Source organism: Montipora capricornis, chromosome 5 (genome assembly GCF_036669925.1).
Source record: "Montipora capricornis isolate CH-2021 chromosome 5, ASM3666992v2, whole genome shotgun sequence".
NCBI lineage: Eukaryota > Metazoa > Cnidaria > Anthozoa > Scleractinia > Acroporidae > Montipora > Montipora capricornis.
The window spans coordinates 17,607,721-17,627,059 of NC_090887.1; the positions used below are offsets into that span (position 1 = coordinate 17,607,721).

At 37.2% G+C, this 19,339-nt stretch overlaps 1 protein-coding gene across 5 annotated transcripts in view; it reads left to right on the top strand.

Annotated features, from left to right (window-relative positions):
- Positions 1–2,109: 2,109 nt before the first annotated feature.
- The window catches only part of LOC138049721 (uncharacterized), a 35,608-nt gene continuing 18,378 nt past the window's right edge, over positions 2,110–19,339 (top strand). For all 5 annotated transcript variants that reach the window (XM_068896128.1, XM_068896124.1, XM_068896125.1 and 2 more), the window contains exons 1-19: positions 2,110–2,224; positions 4,143–4,226; positions 8,144–8,281; positions 9,258–9,350; positions 10,225–10,341; positions 10,497–10,601; positions 11,505–11,621; positions 13,961–14,065; positions 14,392–14,508; positions 14,955–15,065; positions 15,272–15,382; positions 15,864–15,971; positions 16,426–16,542; positions 16,691–16,804; positions 16,882–16,998; positions 17,077–17,184; positions 17,400–17,516; positions 17,742–17,849; positions 18,085–18,201. In XM_068896128.1, coding sequence (XP_068752229.1) covers positions 4,190–4,226; positions 8,144–8,281; positions 9,258–9,350; positions 10,225–10,341; positions 10,497–10,601; positions 11,505–11,621; positions 13,961–14,065; positions 14,392–14,508; positions 14,955–15,065; positions 15,272–15,382; positions 15,864–15,971; positions 16,426–16,542; positions 16,691–16,804; positions 16,882–16,998; positions 17,077–17,184; positions 17,400–17,516; positions 17,742–17,849; positions 18,085–18,201 — 1,957 coding nt within the window. In that variant the 5' untranslated portion in view covers positions 2,110–2,224; positions 4,143–4,189. The remainder of the gene's footprint in view (positions 2,225–4,142; positions 4,227–8,143; positions 8,282–9,257; positions 9,351–10,224; positions 10,342–10,496; positions 10,602–11,504; positions 11,622–13,960; positions 14,066–14,391; positions 14,509–14,954; positions 15,066–15,271; positions 15,383–15,863; positions 15,972–16,425; positions 16,543–16,690; positions 16,805–16,881; positions 16,999–17,076; positions 17,185–17,399; positions 17,517–17,741; positions 17,850–18,084; positions 18,202–19,339) is intronic.

Here is a 19,339-nt window from a genome sequence, read left to right on the forward strand (position 1 = left end):
ACCAAACCTTAAACATGTTTTAAACATGTTTAGATAAACCCGGTTTCAAAGTGTTTCGTTTTTAAATCATGTTTACTGACTTTTGTCGACTACGAATTTAGCACAGGTCAAAGCATGCGTTGAAACAAACCTGAATCTCATGGAAAAGCCAGTCCTACATTTTTCTGTGACTTATTTTTATTTTGTTAAACCCAGTTTAATTAAACTTGTCTTGTTGGTTTGAATGGGGTATTACACTCAAAGTAAACTGCCTTTGGATAAAAATCAGAGCTCAAAAATTTCCCGTCAGGTGTTAAGCAAACGCACTTACAAAATCTGATGAAGAAAAGGAAATTACTTTATCATAGTTGCACTTTATAACTTAGTTCCCGGCGAATTAAGGGTCCCACTAGTCTTATTTTAACGTGTAGTCTTTTAGGGGGTCTGACTCCAAAGAATACGCAAAATCACGGTAATCCACTATGCATTTGAGTTTGTTTCAAAATAGGTAATCATTACACATGATGTGAACGGATTATGTGATACTTATGGAAGGAGTTCAGATATACTGCAAGGAGTTTGAGCAGCGCGGTTGTTGAGCTCCGTCCACACGTAACCGGATATTTTCTAAAACGGAGACTTTTTCCTATACTTTTCTCTCCCATCCAAACGAAAACGGCGTTTTCGGTCACCTAAAACGGAGGTGTTTGAAAACGCTCTCCATTCGTGTGGACGGGTGAAATACGATGACATCAGAGGCTCGTGATGCCAAAGAGCGCACGCGCAAACATGTTCTACAGGCGGAGGTTAGCGTTTTCGAATCATTTTCGCGTATTCGTGTGGACAGACAAATACGATTCGAAAACGCAAACGCAGATTTTTTCATATACGGAGAAAAACATCTCCGTTTTCGAAAATAGCCGAATGTCTCAGTCGTGTTTTGTCACGCTATCGGCGCAACTGCTTTCCTGACAAAATATTGTCATAGTCTATTCATTACTGGGTAACTGAATACAACAATCATTTCATGTTGTGATGGTTCCTATAGAGATCAGTAATTCCCAACATACTTCAAAGCTGGTTTTCCTTTATTCGAAGATAAATTTAGTCGTGGCCTCGTTCGATGCCCACTCTTTCATCTTTTAGCTGAAGCCAACAACAGCAAGACATGAATCTCTGACAATAAACGCACTGCTCACAACTATTTATAGCTAGATATTGCTTGTTATTTAGGTTGAAGAGAAATAAAATGAGGGATTGAGTTGCTTTCAAAAATAAAGCTTTTAAAGCATTTGTTCCATCCAGCTTGAAATAGCTATCAATCCATGCAATCTGATTGGCTCACAGCAGTGCGATTTATTGACGAATAGCAATATTTGTTTGCTGTAAATTGCATCCTTTTTTAAGCTCGTTACAATGACATAACTAACCAGTCTAATGGCGTAGCTGCACAAAGTAACGACAGCAATTTTGGACTTAAATCATGCTTGTGATTTCAAATCGAACTCGTGCTGCGCTGTCGTTGATTACATTTTGAAATCACCAGGAAATACACTCTCCCCCATTTCAATCACCATTTTCAATCTATTAGGCATCAAATCTTTTAGCTATTGTAGCTTTAGATCAATTTAAATCCGAAATCCGAGTGTTTGGGAGAAATAGTTTACATTTAAGTAGCTAATCGTCAATAAAGCAATCACATGTTCTGCAACACCTGCCGGCAGCGTAACCCGTTAACAGCTGCTTCAGTTAGTCAATGGAAGCGATATAACCTACAGAGTCTATTTTGACGGGAAGGAAGACAAATGAAGATCGGTGCGGGTGTTCATAACTTATTTTGTGTTTAGTGTGTTGTAATTGTTACTTCGTTACTCGAAAAGGTCGATGCGTTGCTTTCTTTTTTGTGTTATGATAGTACAGCTAGAGTTGAGGATACAATACCAACTACGTTCCATTCACTTTATGGTCTGTTATGGTTTTTGAGTTTGTTGTGATTTGTTGTTTGCACTATGTTGAAACACTTCGTCTACGGGGTGACTCTACGACATTGATAATTCCTGCTGTTTACGTTCGATAATTACTTTATGAGTGTGGTTGGTACCTTCTTAATCACTGTTTGCTTTATTTTAGGTTTCCCCTTCAGTCGTTGCAAATTTGAAAGCCCTATGTTTTTTTCACGCATCATCAACTTGCCGTCGTCACGCGCGGACGGAACGCTGCTGTTACTAGCAACAGAGTAAGGAAGGTAAAAGCCTGAGCTTATTTAGAACCTCAGTTACATGTAACAATTAGAAACGTTTTTAGAATTGTGTCTTGTAAGAATCCTGGCTGTGCGTCTGATGGATCCTGATGGGTGTTGAAAATGAAATATATATGCAAATTAAATTTTTTTTGACCCCACCCACCTGGTCAAGAGCACCAAAGCGTCATATCCTTTTTGTTAATGGCCAATTATTTTTCTGAATAAGGGTTTAAGTAATAGCAGAAAGCGGAGATTAGAAACTTGTTTCGTCATCTGCCGATGCTTTGTTTTTAGTTTCCAGTTCTGCCTGCTGAACTCATATTGTTTCAATGGGTTTTCGCTGACCGGTTTTCTACGGTTCAGAGGCTATTGCGGGTTGAAACAAAAACATAAAACCAAATTCAATGGGCAAACCAACCATGATATTTTTAAACGCTGCTTGGTTTGATGGAACTAGGATGTTTTGCCACTGTGTCGGTTGATCGCAGATATGAGAGGATTGATTGGCGGCCCGAATGGGTCGGTTTTACAGATCAAGACCTTTAAGCCGGAATCCCTCAGCTATGAGGTGCTAAGTTGGAAAAAAATGTTTACTCGTTTGGATAAGACAGATAATAAGCAGTTATGTCCGACTCGTTACTCATGTTTTTACTTGTTTACCAACGGCCTGAATTTAATAAGGTTGATAAAAAGTGGCTTACCGCCATCGCTAAAATAGAGCCCAGCACTTAATGAATGTGTCTTTGTTTTATAAGAAATATTTGATGTACATAATTATTTTTGTTTCGTACAAATCACTCTAGACTTGCGATTCCCATAAATATAAATTTTTCAGATCTCCAGCAATTCGCAGTTTCATAGAAATTTGAAGAAATCAACTTATTACAGGATTGGCCAAGAGTTCGAAAATAACCCACTGGTCTGACTTTTTCGTGAAACGTCGTGTTTAAGCGCCTGAGGAAATATTGCATGACAATATTGCGAGCTACATCAATTGGACGGGAAGAGCACGCACCATAGTCAGGTTTTAATGATGAAATGATATATGAAATGGATCATATATGAACTGCGGATATGAAATTATTATCTGAATTATGACGAAGTAAAGTGAAGTAAAAAGGACAAAACAATTCTTGCTTTTGACGTTCCAGATTTAAGGTTTGTTCTTCTGCTAAATAAAATATTTTTTTAGCGCCCCATTTTAATAACGTCCGGCTGTCACCTCATAACAAGTATTGGTGACTGCTTTAGCAACGTGGGAGTCATTGATCAGTTCATACTCTGGCGATGGCTCTTTTAACCGATGACGCACTTCGAATTGTTTCTTGCAAAGTACGTTTCCGTGTCCACAGAGTGCATAATATCATTAGTGCTGATATTGGGTTGTCCCTTCTAAAGCAAAAAACTGATTCAAGTGTGACCGGTTTCATGAGAAATCGTCTTGGCTAGGCGAGGCGAGCAATTTTGTTTGCCATACTCTGGATTTATTAAGAACCAAAGAAACTAACCGTAGAGTTTAAGACATCAATAAACGTGCAACTCATAATTATTCAATTCAATAGGAATTAAATTATCAAATTCCCCGCCAAGTAGTCGCTTGTGAAACAGAATCAGCAGCAAAAATGACTTTCTAGGGAGGGCTTATGTGCACAAATTATATGATGCAATACTTTGGACCAAAAATTTGTTTATTTCTAGAAAGGGTTATGAATAATTATATATAAGGTCTTCATTACAAGAGAGTTAAAACTAAAATTTAATTGGTTAATATTTAGGGTTTTTAGTTAAACGGAAGTTATCATTTTCCACCTCCCTCTTGAGACTCATTTGCCGGTGCTCTCTTTCAGTCCTCGCGCGGTTGTCACTGATCTTAAACGCGTGTTGCAGAAAAGAGAAACAATATAATTCGGTTTCGCTGCAGGAAACTACGCGTTGGCTATTGGATTTAACGTCCAGTTGGAACGAAATATGGAAGTTCTTTCTCACTCAAATCAATCTTCAGACGGTAAGTGCGTAGAATTTTTATGTGGTATAATATAGTATTTAGTAGCGAGTTGTTGGAATGATTCACATTCGAGAGCGAACGGCGTTAGGAATAATAAGCTTTTACCACCGCTTTCGTGTTTTAATGAGACCTTGCCTCAAGTTTATTCTCAGCGTATTTAACCAGCCTTTTGGTGAGTTCCTTGCGATTGATTTTTATTTAGTCCTTGTTTTTGTGAATTTTAAGTACCTTTGTTCAACCGAGCAATCATTTCAGCCACAAAAATAGTATGGTGTGGTGGAACTGGTATGGTGATTTTCTCGACGGATGTGAAACGCTTGTGGGAAGCGGTTTCTTGTACTTGAATAATTCATTCTCACGTCACCGATCTGTTTAGGCTTCATTGCCGATAAAATCCCTGTCTAAGCGACCAATTTTACTGCTTGTCGCTATATTTTCTCGCTCTCAAAATATTTGTGATGTGTGTTGTGGTTAAACGTTATTTCTATCCCTTTTTAATAACGTGATTTTTTTCTCTCGCTGGAATTTGTCGTTTTTGTGGTCAGACCTATTTCTGCCAATGTTTTGCCAGGTATATCCAATAATAGAAGATAGTTTGTTTAAGAAGGCGATGGTAAACAAATTCTTTACTGATAGTCAAAAATTACAATTTAACCTATTGAGACAGTCCTTCACGGCCGATCAAGCCATTCGCAAAATAAACCTAATGCAAATTAGCCTTCCGTCTTGCACTTCTAATCATTTGTTTGCGTTGTCTAGAGTTTGTTGGGCGTGAGGTACGAAGCCCAAACAGGAAAAGGCGTAGTCAGCTTGTTTGAACAATCTAAGGGCCCGTATGAAAAAACATTCCACTTTTCCAATTTTTCTTTCTTTTGAGTTTTTCTTGGGTGAAATGCGTGATGATTGATGTTAATTTGCGATTCGTTACCCCGCTTTCAGAGTCACAACGGGTGATCCAATAAGCTAAGCTTGGATGTGACCAAACTTTGTGATCCCTGTTATATTCCGTAAGAACAAATTTACAGTGATTAATGCGACAAAATCGCGTGCTGTTGAATTCCACATCTCGTGCCATTCCATTTAATGCGTTGTTTCGTCTGAAACACTAAATTATGCAAATCCTGTGGTTATACTATGCTTTGTATTTCTTAAACTCCTTCTGTATCCAGATCCAAAATATTGATATAAAAGAAAGAACAAGCACCTATTTAACACATTAGTACTTCGACTGATTGCATTGGCCTCCTAATTTGTGATGTGCAAAGTTCTTATGTAAGGCAGTATGAAGCTGATATAATCTTAGGTAAATTACCTTGGTGTTGGTGTAAGTTTAGGATAAAATGCGATTCTCTCTTTTAAAAACCTAAATTTCAAATATGGTTTGGCAAAAAATGGGTTCAGGTGAAAAAGATATATGACATTGATATCCTGAGGAAGTGGAGCGTTTTTAGGCAGAAGATAATTATATAGATAATAAAGATATCACAATAAGCCTTTTTCGATATATTAAAATTTAGGTCAAAACAGAGGTTTAGAGGACAAAGACAAAGGAAAGTGGATGATATGCAAATATTTTTTCACATTTATTCCAACATGTTTCTATTGTATTAGTCCTCACTGCCTCGCTGTCAAGCTGAATATTTGATATTTCGAAAATGGCCTATACAGCAATATTGCCTGTGGGTACCCTGTGTACCTGTGCCTCTTTTTGTCAAATAGCAAATACAGTTCCTCTCATTTCAGTTTTTTTATTATAGTCGTGATGGCTTTTCTAATTTTTTTGTATGCTTGTTGTTGATTGGTGCTTAAGACAGGTAACAGACTTGTTAATTAATGTGGGCTAAATAATGGGGTATGAAATGTTCTGTAAACATTTGCACTCCTGCTACCCTTACCAGAAATGGCCCTTTTTCCTGTCATGTGATTTGGTTTGGATCAAATCTGCTGATGGTATAAAGTGCAGGTTCATGGGCATCAGCACCTCGTGCGTCATTTTGAGCTGTGTGCTTATACTTGTATTAGAAAGTGGACATAGTGGATCCATGGCAGAATATTGTGTGGGTTAAACCAAGGTTACACCAGTCCAGTTAAGAAAAAAACTGCTTCTTCTGATGGAGCCTCAGTGACGAAGGCGGCAAAGATCAGCATATTCCACATTTCAAAAGTACTTTGGTCATTAATTTTGGTTACTTTACATTAATTTTAGTTGAAAGCAGAAACAGATAACTTTTCAGGAAACTAGGGTTAGGGCTAAATCCTTAAGATAGGGAAGCGTGATATATTTTTGTTGGAAATTGATTGAAAATGTTACTTTTAAGGGGTGGTGGTTGGGCATGGAATTACATTTATAAATTATACAGAAACCAATATGGTAATATGTATAGCATGTGGTTGCTGTAATAACTGAATAGTATTAACCCATTGACTCCCTTGGGATCCCCATTGACGAGTAAAATCGTCCGGCCTGTTTCGGCTGATAAGGGTGTCAAAGGGTTAATGACTTCCGGGGGTTCCCCATTGACGAGTAAAATCGTCTGGCATTTACAGTAGACAGAGTTAAATACAAGTTAAATAAGTCTGGCCGGCTTATGCCGGTTTGGGTGTCAAAGGGTTAAACTTGTTTTTAGACATGATTTTTGGTGTTCTTAAAGCACCTCAAAATGACTACATTTTGTCACATGTTTTTATTCCAACACGTCTTGTCAGTCGAAAAAATTGGCCAAGACCTCCAACAATGCGTCACCAAACCAGAGCTGGTTAATCAACACTGCGTTGTGTACCAATTTCAATGTAGCCTGTGCGATAGAGGTAGCTATGTTGGCTACACACGTTGCCATCTACATACATGCTTGTATGGCAACAATACTTATGTCATCTTCTGTAAGCACAGGCAGACAGCCCTAAGGATGTGAGAGCATGTGACGTCACATTATTTTGAGATAGCTGTAATGGCTGATTCAACTGATCAAGGAAAATGTTTCATGAACATTTTTAATTTTGTCTCTCTTGGGGGAAATCTGAGCTTTTTTTAATTTCAAAGTTCGTGTATACCAACCATGTTAATTTCCTAATGGCATTAAACTATTGTGTTTGCACATGTCGTGATAAAAAACTTTACTACTATTACTATTATAATGTAGATCCAAAGAGTAGAGTGTGTGGCAAAGTTTTGGCACGTGGCAAGTGGTTGTACTGGCTTTGGCAGAGGGAGTATCGGAGGAGGTATGATTGGATGGGGTTGAGGGTGTACTTGGGGCTTTGTTGGAAGTATGGTGTGAAGTCTGCTGATGTGTGGTATAAGGAGGTTCCCGATGAGGTGAGGGTGTCAGGATTGAAGTGTGGAAATCTGGTGGGATAGGAGTATCAAAATATCACAGAAGATGGAACATAATCATCCAGACATTGCTGTGGTGGGTCGAGCAGCTCAGAAGTGGATGTTTGTCAATTTCTTGGTGCATTGGGAAAGGAATAAGGATGAAAATACTGTAACACCAACTACTCTTCTTTGGCAAAAGAAAATCAGGAAGTTGTGTTACAGTGCAGGTGTCTACAAAGATTGTTAGACAGAGTAACATCTTCCAAGTGTCACCTGTAGGAAGGAAAGGGTGTAAGATGGCTTTTAGCGAACCTTCAAATTCTGTTTCACTGCATGTAGCGGCGACATTATAAAGTACAACCATTAGGACATATTAATATTTAAAAAGTACACATTTAAAATTGACTAAAAATTGGTACCAACTTGGTCTATTGTATGCATGCATGTTATGTATTATGTTTCTATATGTATGTGTGTCATTATTCTAAGAGGTGCATGTTTGTAAGCACCTTGTAAGTCAATGAAACGTTTTGAACACGGTACACTTCTAAAAAAATTAAGGTGATGTCTCAATTTAATGCGTTTGAAAGTATTTTTTCAGAGTGGCGTCATTCTTCTTTAGATGAATCATGGGACTCACGTCTTCCAACTCCTTTGGCTTTAAACTTTTCTGGAGATGAAGAAGAATTTACATCCTACTCAACTGATGATTTATATGTAAATAATAATGGCTTCAGAGGTAAGCACTAAGAGTAAAATTTAATGGCATTACTTAATTATAATTGAGCATCTTCATGTTAAAAGTCAGTCATGAAAGTGCATATAGATGTATTATATAATGTGGATCAAAGGTGTTTGGTAATTTAAATTCTTTTAAGTCTGGTTCCTTAATGTACCTTGCAATGAAGGAGAAAAAAGAACAGTGACATGTTATAGTTACATTGTAGATCACAACAGCCATGATTATGTCAATGTGGGTATGCAAATAAAGTACAAACATGGTACACGTATATCAGATTTTTTCAGAAGACCATTCCAACAGCAGTCATGGAGTTTTTCTATGGCATAAGCCATTTTGCTTCCCAAGTCAACAACTCCAAGGATTTACAATGTACCATGTTAAATGTAAAAGCTGCCATAATGATTAAATACAGTGTGTTGTGGTTCAAAATTTCCTGGCTCCAATTTTTAAACCAGATCATTTTTCATTTTCCTTTCTTTCAGATTGTGATAGTGAATATTATACATTGGTGTCACCAGCTCGATTTTGATTAGCTATAAGCACGCAGCTAATTCTTGCTTGCTCTGTTTCTCTTAAGTCATAACTACAGATAATAGATTTTATATATGTATAATTGACGTCATACCTACAGACAGTAGTTTTATGCATGCAGAAGTGACATCACCTAACACACTATTCAGCAGTTTGATCACTTTTGTCATGGCGGACCTCAGCTCAGGAATATGCATAAAATAAAACAATTATTGGATTCGGTTTTTGCATGATAACGGTTTGTGTTATCTGCCGTACAGCCATACTGTACGTGTAGCATCTGGTATCAGGTTAAAAGAACGCTATACTAGATTATTGTCTGTACATGAACAATGTAAGCATCACTCTGAATGAAACTTGTCTCATACAAGATACTTTTAAGCAAATGTAATAATTATTTTCTAAGTTGCACATTTTTTGGCATATTTTCCAACTGCACCAGACATCCATGATGAGTCTTCAACAACCAATGGATTGCAGTGTGTAAGTGACACAAAATATCTCCAGATGGCAAGAAAAGGTGGAGGACATTCAGGTAAAAGATCTAAAATTTTGTTTGCCATAACTCTGAAATACTCTGGCGTGCAACTTCCCCTTGTACCTCCCACTACTTGTGGTGTTACTGAAGCAAAATTTATAACCTCTTACTAACTGAGCGCATTAGGGTCGTACTGGGGAGTATTGGCCTAGAATAGCTATGCTAACCGTGGGCTATTATGGTCTTGTTTCTATAATCATGATTTAATTTAATTTGTTTGCAGAGGTTTTATCAGAAGCCAGTTACTGGCGATATACCACTGTCTGTCTGTCAGCAATTTACCTCTCACTGCAGACTACTCTGCCTTGATTTTCGCTCAAACCCTTGTAAAAGGCAACGGTGATTATAGGGTTAGGGTTGGCCTGGGCTAGTCTTACATTGACTAGCCCAGGCATCTACTTCAAAAGTTATTGAAACCTGTGGTTTGTAACTTAAGTGAAAGTGAATAGCAACATTTAGGTCCCATCAAAAACTTTATCCTCTTTAAGGGACCTCAGTAATGATCATGATATAGCACACACTATTACAAGTACATGTATGTTTGCAGGCAACTTTGTGCAGTTCCTCCACTGAATTGACTGAATTCGATGGAATGATTGTATTTTAACAACTTGCAGTTTTCAGAAATGTAACCAAGCACTTACGTAGGGATGTTCATATGTCGAAGAAGAAACAATGTTCTGGCTTACCAACCCAGTGAACTTACTGTAAACAAATTGCCTAGTCCTAATCAAACTTAATTGGTGGTGAAGAAAACTTTTTCAGCTGGTGGGATGAACTTGTAGATGGTTCTGAGACATTTCCCAGCTTTTTTTGTTTTTTTTGTTTTTTAAAAAAATATATCCAATCTATTTTTTTTCCATATTGATAGATATGTTAACTATTGAAGCCCACACACCAACGCCTCAACCAGTAGAATATGAAAAGAAAGATGGGCAGTGGTATGCACACAATGGAGTGGATGTTAAAGACACACAGCAAAGAAAAGGTATCCATATCAGAAAAAATTATTAATTTTGTTTGCAAACTTCCTGTCACACTAGGAAATACATGTAGTATCCCATTTTCTGCATAATTTACTGTGGGAAGGGAAACCCACCTGGTAATTTGTGGTTCTTTCAATGGATTTAATTATTCTTTCAGAAATGATGACAGTTTCTTCAAGGTTATCAAACTTGGAAACCTCAGTAGATATTGACACTGATACTGATTACCTTAAAATTGCAAAGAAGGGTGGTGGACATAAAGGTAAGGAGAACTGTTGGGAGGAAAAAAAATGTAAATTTGTAGCAAGAAAGACTGACAATATTATTTTTGTCATGTTGAGATCTTTACTTGCTGCTCTGTAGTGTAGCATCAGTGGGCTAAAGCTTGTGTCAGACAGTTCTGGAAAACAACGGTTAAAGAAAATTGATGAAGAATTTTTTACTAGTGTTAGGTGGTGTCTTTAGTTAACAGTTAATAATTTTCTTACTTATATTTAATGTTTGTCAAATTAGATGCTTCTCTTGTGTATTTATTAATTAATTTTATTCTTCAGTAGGGCAGCATGGGCCAAAGCATGGGAGCAACCACAATTTTCCCACTGTGTTGAAAGCCCTGCTTGACTTAAGCCCCCCAACCTCAACTGAGGTTGAGTTCATGCTGGGATACTCACATGCATCTTCTCAGGCTGGCAGTAGGCTACTATTTTCTTGAGTGTGCCAAATTCTAAATTAAGAGTGTGTAAACAATAACCTACAGTACTTACAGAGACTTGAAACACAGTACACTGTTGAGTTTGTGGAAAAGGTGGAATTGCCAGTTTCATGAAGCTGTGTACATGTACACTGTAGCTTGTGCTTTGGCAAGCAATTTGTGAAACATTTTGATGGTTGAACAGAAGTAAAGGTTGGGCTATAAATATGACTAACTGGAACTGTTTTTCATGTCATATTCATGAAATGTATATCAGGGATACATTTAGACCAATAATAAAACACAATATTAAGCAAATGTATACATACATGTATAAATACATTGATTAGTTTTTGAGTTAAAAAAAATACATTGTATGCTGTGTTTTTGAGGAGAGTTGGTGTCAGTGATAATTACAGAAAATATGTGTGTGTGTTGGATCAAGATGGCATATTCTTGCCACTTTTGTTTCAGATTTGTTGGAAATTACCCCCCATAAACCTTCATCAGAGCCAGTGAAATGTGACAAGCAGGATGGAACATGGTACACCCACAATGGAGTAGATATCCAGGACACACTGCAACGAAAAGGTCTGAGTTTGTTTATTCAAGTCATTTTAGTGTCCCCTTAGGTCGAAATGGAAGAAGTAAGAAGTGAAGACTTTTAAAAGCTCACTGATAGATTTCCAAGTTTCCATTTCGGCCTGCTAGTCCAACTACCGTCGTTAAGCTCAATTATCTGGAGTCTCAGGATTATTATCAATAGAATGATACGTGTAGTTATTATCAAGACCATTGGTTCCTGAGAGTTCAGAAATGTCCAGATTCAAAGAAAATTTACAGTATTTTAATCAGAAAAATATAGTCAGAAGAGCCAGACTTTCTTTTATTGCATGCACTTGTACAAATGCAAATAATATTGTTTTCTTATATACATGTATACTATACAAGTCACCCTGCGAGCAGTTGCTTTCTCTTACGCTTTTCGAGAGAGAAACCACTGCAAGCAACCATTAGAAATTCCATCGACCGTGTGCGAAGTACATCATGCCCCATGTGATGCATTTGACGTCACTTCGTATTTGGATCACCACACAATGTAGCAGACTCGCTCAAACGCAACAGTTACATGCTGAATGCATGTGCAAGCGCCAAAACAACTTTACTAACTTGTTTTACCGGTTCAAATTTAATTTATTCGTCCTTGGTGCTGGATCCATGGCGGCTTACTCAAAGAAACTAACGGTTGCTCCCAGTGGTTTTTCTCTCATAGGAGAAACTATACAAGTCAACTACTTCATGCATATTTTGATAATTTATTCTTTGCGCTTGGGCCGTAAATCAATGGGAAAAAGCTTGGTCGGTAACTTACAGTACGGACCTTTAATTCAGATAGTAAGAGGTATTTTTTCAAGCATAATGTATTTTCACTCATTTGTATTTAATAATGACTATTTGTTAAAATTATTATTATTATTTCTGAGACTATAGAACTCCTCCTTGAGATACAGTCATTACATGTAAAGTTATACATGTAGTTTGATATAAGAAGCTTCGTAATGCACACTGGCATTTAGATTGGTTCTCGCTTGTTACAACAACTGTGTCTATTAGAGGAGAGACGCATAGCGGATGTCATCATCAAAGAACAAAGTATAGGATTTGACTCTGTTTTTGGACTTGAGACTTTTTTATTTGATTTTTTCGGGAGGTTGCGCTCTGGCTGCACATGTGTAGGATTTCTCTGTCTCTTAGAAGGCAGCCCAAGTAGGGTTCAAACTCTGTATCTCTTCTTTCAGTGGTGATCGCAATGACCACTAGATCAAGGATGACTATGTGACAAGTTAACATGGGGAAATATGTAGTAAAGAATTGTGTGTGTGTGACCGGAAATGAGTTTTTGTGTTTTCGTTGCACCTAATGCAATATCAGGTTACCGTATAACTCCGTAACACTCATTTCCCAGTATCGTTAAGAAAAAGTATTAATTTTTTTAAAATACCATCGTAGAGACTTGCAAAGCATCTGTTAACTGGTTTTGGTTGGAATCAATGCCGTTTAACAACAGTTTTAAATGTAAATAACTATCTACGATCACACTTAACCCCATCAGTGGGTCACGGAACGTGGACTGTGGACTTCAAACTATGTAAGCTGGATATTGACCAACTAACCCACTTAAATAGTGTGAACTTAAAGAAAGTCGGCTAAAAAGCCTTCGAACAAAGTGTAGGCTGTCCATAGCCTCTTGTATAAAGCAAAATAGATTTGATGTTGCCGTGCATCTGTTCAATGAGATATCACAGAAGACGTCAAAATGCAGTAACAAACATCAATGACACAGTCTGTGCCACTCTTGTTCTTACCATCTTTTGACGTCATCTGTGATCTGTTATTCAACAGAAGAATGGTAACATGGAATCTACATGTATAGTTGTTCATGATCTAGAATGTAAGCTTCACAGTGATTGTCAAAGACCTTCATATCTGTAGTTTGCAATCAAATCACTAGATTTTAACGATGAAACATGTAGTAAAAGGCAGTCTTTTTTTTCCTTGTTTGACCTCCATCCTTGGGAGACCTATATTTACAGGTAATCATTTTTTAGCAGTTTTGCTGGTATACATGCATAATTTTTAAATTTTATATTGAAGAAAGAAACAACAAATAAAACTACAAGTTCATCCCTACAAGCCTTTTTCCTAGTCGCCCACTCATCAGGGGATTTTCCCCTTATGAGTGGGCAACCACGAAACAGGCTTGTAAGGATGAACTCGTAGTTTTACTTGTTGTTTTTTTCTTCAATGTATACTTCACTCTACTTCTATGTATTGAGCACTGTTTTGCGAAAATCAAGTTTCACACTTTAATTTTTAAATTACATACACATAGAGTTAATGCAACAGTGTTCTGCAAAACTTTCTTCCAGAAATGATGACAGTCTCTTCAAAGTCATCAAGCTTAGATAACACATTGGATATTAAGACAGACACTGATTACCTTAAGATTGCAAAGAAAGGTGGTGGACATCAAGGTATTGATCAGTACTACTTGATGAAACTCATTCAAATAATAATGATAATCTTGAAAGGAACTTCATGCGACTCCTAAAGGATGCTCCTAGAAATTACATTTCTATCAGTAATGTCATATTTAAAGATACTTACATACAATGGAAAGGAAATTATAAACCAATCAAATCAGCACCAACAGAACAGCTGAAATGTCAAACATAAAGGTCAAAGTAGTAAAAAATTGATGCTGGCCTTGAAACATACACTGTAGGTATTTTCAAAACCCATGTGCCTTTCTGCGAGGCCTTTTTGCTTCTCTACTTGATTTAAAATCCTTTGTTTTTAGATCTGTTGACAGTAACACCACATACACCCTCGCCTGAAAAAATGTTGTTTGACAAGAAAGATGGACAGTGGTACGCTCATGATGGAGTGGATATCCAAGAAACACAGCAGAAAAAGTGTAAGCCTTTTTGGAAAAAGAAAGAGTTGTCCTTACCAAATATTAGCAAAATAGTATAGTATAAAAATGGTTTGTGTTAAGAGTGTAACAACACATGTAATCAACTCAATCTATAGGTGACATGCAGGTTGACTAAAATTTGGGAGAATTTATTTTTTAAAAAAATCTGTAACTTATAAACAAACCCTATAATAATGAATCTTGTCTTTAGGGTTAAACAGTGTTTTTTTAAAACGAAATAAATTATGTAATAATTATTATGCCCCCTTTTGTAATATAGTAGTTGGCTACAGACAATGCTTTTGTTAATAATATCATTCTAAGGAGTATTGTAGTAGTTCATTTTGTAAATAAGCATTTAAATTTAGATGTAGATATTGTCACTGAAAAGCCCCTTTAAACTGAGTTGTCAATAATAATGTATTGAGGGTCATTTTTACCTTTAGCTCTCTCAGTGGAAAATAATGGTTCAGCTGTTGATGATAAGAGTATTACTGCTGCTGGAGGCCGACCGACAGAGTACCTGGACTTAGCCAAAAAAGGCGGAGGACACAGAGGTAGCAGCATACTTCCCTTTAAAAATCATGCGTGAAATTCTTGAGTATGTGTGTCTGTAAAGTGTATTAAATACTATTTGATTTGGTACATTGCTTCTTGTAGGGCTTCATTTGCAAACACAATGAAACTGAGCTGGAATGGACAAAATAAAATAATGTTAAAACTGTTTAGAATGCAGACCACCATCATCACTTTCTCTTTTCAGATCTTTTAATTGTGGAGGATCATAGCCCATCCCCAGAACCTCAGAAATATAAAAAGTATGGTGGGGAGTGGTACAATCAAGATGATATGGTGATCAAAGATGGACCCCAAGGCAAGATCCTGCCCTAGAAATATTTTGTAAATAACCATGAAATTATAATGTTGTGATGGAAGGTTTGGAGACACTGTGTACACTTCATATACTTTTAGAAACATCGTTTATAGGGTTTTGCAATTGCAAAAATTGTGTTCATAACTTCATGGATCATAGCCTCACTTGATTTCATATCCACAGTTCACATATGATCCATTTCATGTATCATTTCATCGTGGATTCATTCCTCACAGGAGCATTAGAACCCACAAATGACCAGCTCCCAACGTTAGTGGCTTCATACATGTAGCTCAGTTGCTTAGAGCATCGCACCAGTATCGCGAAGTCACAGGTTCAAACCCCCTTGAAATCCAGGCTTCTCCATGCAATTGCAAAAATTGCGTTCATGAATAACTGCGAGGATCATAGCTTCACTTGATTTCATTTGTCTATTTTTATAATGGTAGGAAATAAGTTACCGGCACTGTTTTTATTGTAGACACTGGTAATATCAAGAAGCGTCGGCGTACCTATAGTGATTCAGCAGCTGAAAGCAAAGCTGAGACTGAATACCTGAGAACAGCTAGAAGAGGTGGAGGCCATAAAGGTACTTTATAGCAAGTGCCATTTTTGTAGTGCTTGGTTTCATTTTAACTTTCCTTAAGTTAATTGTAAGATAGTGGGTTAAATGTATGTAGGATTATAAACATGACTTGAGCTCAGTACTTGGCAAATATTTAAAGCATATGCAAGTAAATATGGCTAACAATATGAAACATGAAGAATTAAGATCATTTAATATTTTTGTACTTCTACAAGGGTGTAAGTTAATCTTAAAATAATTAATACTTGGTAACAACTACAAGCAATTCGGTATGTCTCAAGTGTAGGACATGTAAAGTGTAGCGGTGCGGTACCAAAAATTTTAACTATTGATATCTCTAACAGAGGCAACACGCTCAAATTTTATCTTGGGATAAATAAGTAAATAAAGTGGCATTATTGCTAGGCTCAGACACCTGCACCTGCTATTGATGTATTTTTGTTCTGTTTCCCTCTAGACTTGCTAATTATAGAGCCACATATGTCATCACCTGAGCCAGTGAAATATGATATGAAGGATGGCCAGTGGTACACTCATGTTGGAGTGGATGTAAAAGAAACTCAAGGAAGGAAAGGTATTTGTAAGGATTTTAATGTGTCACTTGTTTACAGTAATTGTAGAAGAATTTGTTTGTCACCTTGCACGATAACATGTAATTGGGTTTGGATGTTGTCAAGAGTAAACTAAGACATTCACAGAGAAGAATTTAATTTAATTTTCAGAAATGGTCACCATGCCAAACAGCCCACGGCTATCTAACATTGACAATCCTGTTGTTGATATTGAGACAGACACAGATTATCTTAAGGTTGCAAAGAAAGGTGGAGGACACAAAGGTACATGTATACTGATGATGGTGACTTTTTTTGGCAAAACACAGGAATACAATGATGTGTTTTTGCTCCATGTTTAGACCTGTTAATAGTGGAGCCCCACACACCCACCCCCGAACCAATGAAGTACGACAGGAAGGATGGACAGTGGTACACTCATGATGGAGTGGATATCAAAGAAACACAGTCAAGGAAAGGTAATCGCTTTTATTGCTCTGAACTTGATTGTATGTTTTCAAGTGATTTTACTAACCAATGAGTGGTTCTTTTGGCAGACTTATCAGTCAGTATAAATAGCTGTCAAATAGGAGATGATGTGATTGGAGCTGGACAAAATGGCAGTGAATATTTGAATTTGGCCAAGAAAGGAGGTGGTCATAAAGGTGATTACATGAAAGTCCAATTTAAGTATTTTAATAATTGATGCATGTTTTGGCCTCCATGATTTCCTTTCCTCTCAAATGTCTACATTCCCTCTGTTGTTGGTAGCAAGATTAATCCTGCATGTATATGAAGAAAAAGTCAAATAGGATGGTGTGGCAAAGAGCCTCTCATTGGTGGTGTAATTTTATCTAAAAGTAAAAGTGCTTTATTTTAGACCTGTTAACAGTTGAACCCCACACCCCCACCCCTGAACCACTGAGTTTTGACAAAAAGGATGGACAATGGTACACTCATGATGGGGTGGATATTAAGGAAACACAGTCAAGGAAAGGTGAGCGATCTTAATATTTGAATGGTGTGAGTGGAGGAAATACAGTAACTTCATTTCTAAAACTGGAAGGAGATTCCCTTGCTTGTTCAGAGAGCTCCCTCATGGCCAGCAGTTGGCTCTGCCCCATTTTTCTAAGCTCCTACATGTAAGAAGTTAAATGTATGGAATTGTTGTATAACTAAAGGAATTAAAAGTTATGCAACCAGGAAATTGTTTTTTTTCTAGATTTGTCAGTGAGTATAAACAATAGTCAAAATGAGGAAGAGATAGTTGCAGCTGGACAAAGTGGCAGTGAATACTTGCATTTGGCAAAGAAAGGAGGAAGTCATAAAGGTAAAAACCTGTAAACCATTTCAAACTTCTGTACATAGCCTCTGCAATTGATGAAAAAATCCGGATAGTATCCTGTTTACCACAGTAGCTGGTTACAATCCTCTACATATGTTGTACTTTTCTTTGTGAGCCAGAAGCATGTTATGGTAGTTTCTTAATTACACTTACTGTAATCCTCACCTTAATTATTAAAATGCATTTCCTTAGTGTGCTTCATTGTTTTTCCATGGCTCAGATTTGTTGATGATAGAACCCCATAATCCCACCCCTGAGCCAATTGCCTATGATAAGAAGGATGGACAATGGTATGCTCATGATGGTGTTGATGTGAAGGAAACACAACAAAGGAAAGGTATTTAGTCAAGACAATTAAATAGTCTCCACTTAAATTCAAACTTTGCAGGTTTCATTGTGTGTAGTTTTTTGCAATTCCAAAGGAAGCTAGAACTCGGGTTTAAGGACTGCATGTAATTAAGGGAACTGGTCAAAACTATTATACTCGAACAGGACCCACCTTTGAAGTAGGGGGGTTCTCAAAGACACCACCTATCTTCCAACGTACCACATGAACATTTACCGACAACATTTTATTGGCTTTTAAATTTGAGTTGACACAGGAATATGCAGCTAGCAAGAGTGAGCATTAATAGACAAGCAAGAAATGTGAGGTTTGAATCTCACTGTTATTTTTTACTGCTGGATAGAGGGATGGCTATGCAATGTAGACACCATCTTTTGACGTTAAGCAAGGTGGGTGCAGGCAGACACCACCATCTATTTTGTGGTTTGGTGGGTCCTGTTCGAGTGTAGTAGTTTTGACCACTTCCCTAATATAAAGAAGGAAGAGTGATGTGTTATGTATCTAAAGATCTATACCCAGGGTTCTCAATAAGTTTTGGAGTAGACGGCTTAAATATAAAAGTAGGCGGCGGGAGAAGCGCTTTGTCATTGTTTATAGCAAGTTTATGACGGAAAAGTAGACGGCTGTAAATTTAAAGTAGCCGGTTTTTTAGCCGGCTGCCGGCACTTAATGAGAACCCTGTATACGTGAAAGCAAGTTGAAACACTGGGCACAGGGGAAGTGGTATTAGCCACAACCAGGCTGTGAGAGGCATTTCCTGATTCGATAGGGTTGGGGTCAAAATAATAGGCCATTTCCGAGTTCATGTTTGCCTCCTCTTCAAAGCGAGTCTAAGTGCAAAATTTTTGTGATGGTAATTAGTTCTACTTCACATATGAATGAAAACTAATTTTCATAAGAAAAAACCTCACACTTACTCTCGCTTTGAAGAGGTCGCAGGCATGAACTCAGAAATGCCCTAATATTTGAGTATTTGACTGGTGATTTGTGCTAATGACAAATAATTTACAAGGGGTGTATCATTACAGGTTAATTATTAATCTTTACAACTTTTCCTAACTTAGGTATTTCTTTAATGGCACAATATAAGAAGTAGACATTTTGGATTACAAGAACAATTTTATCATTT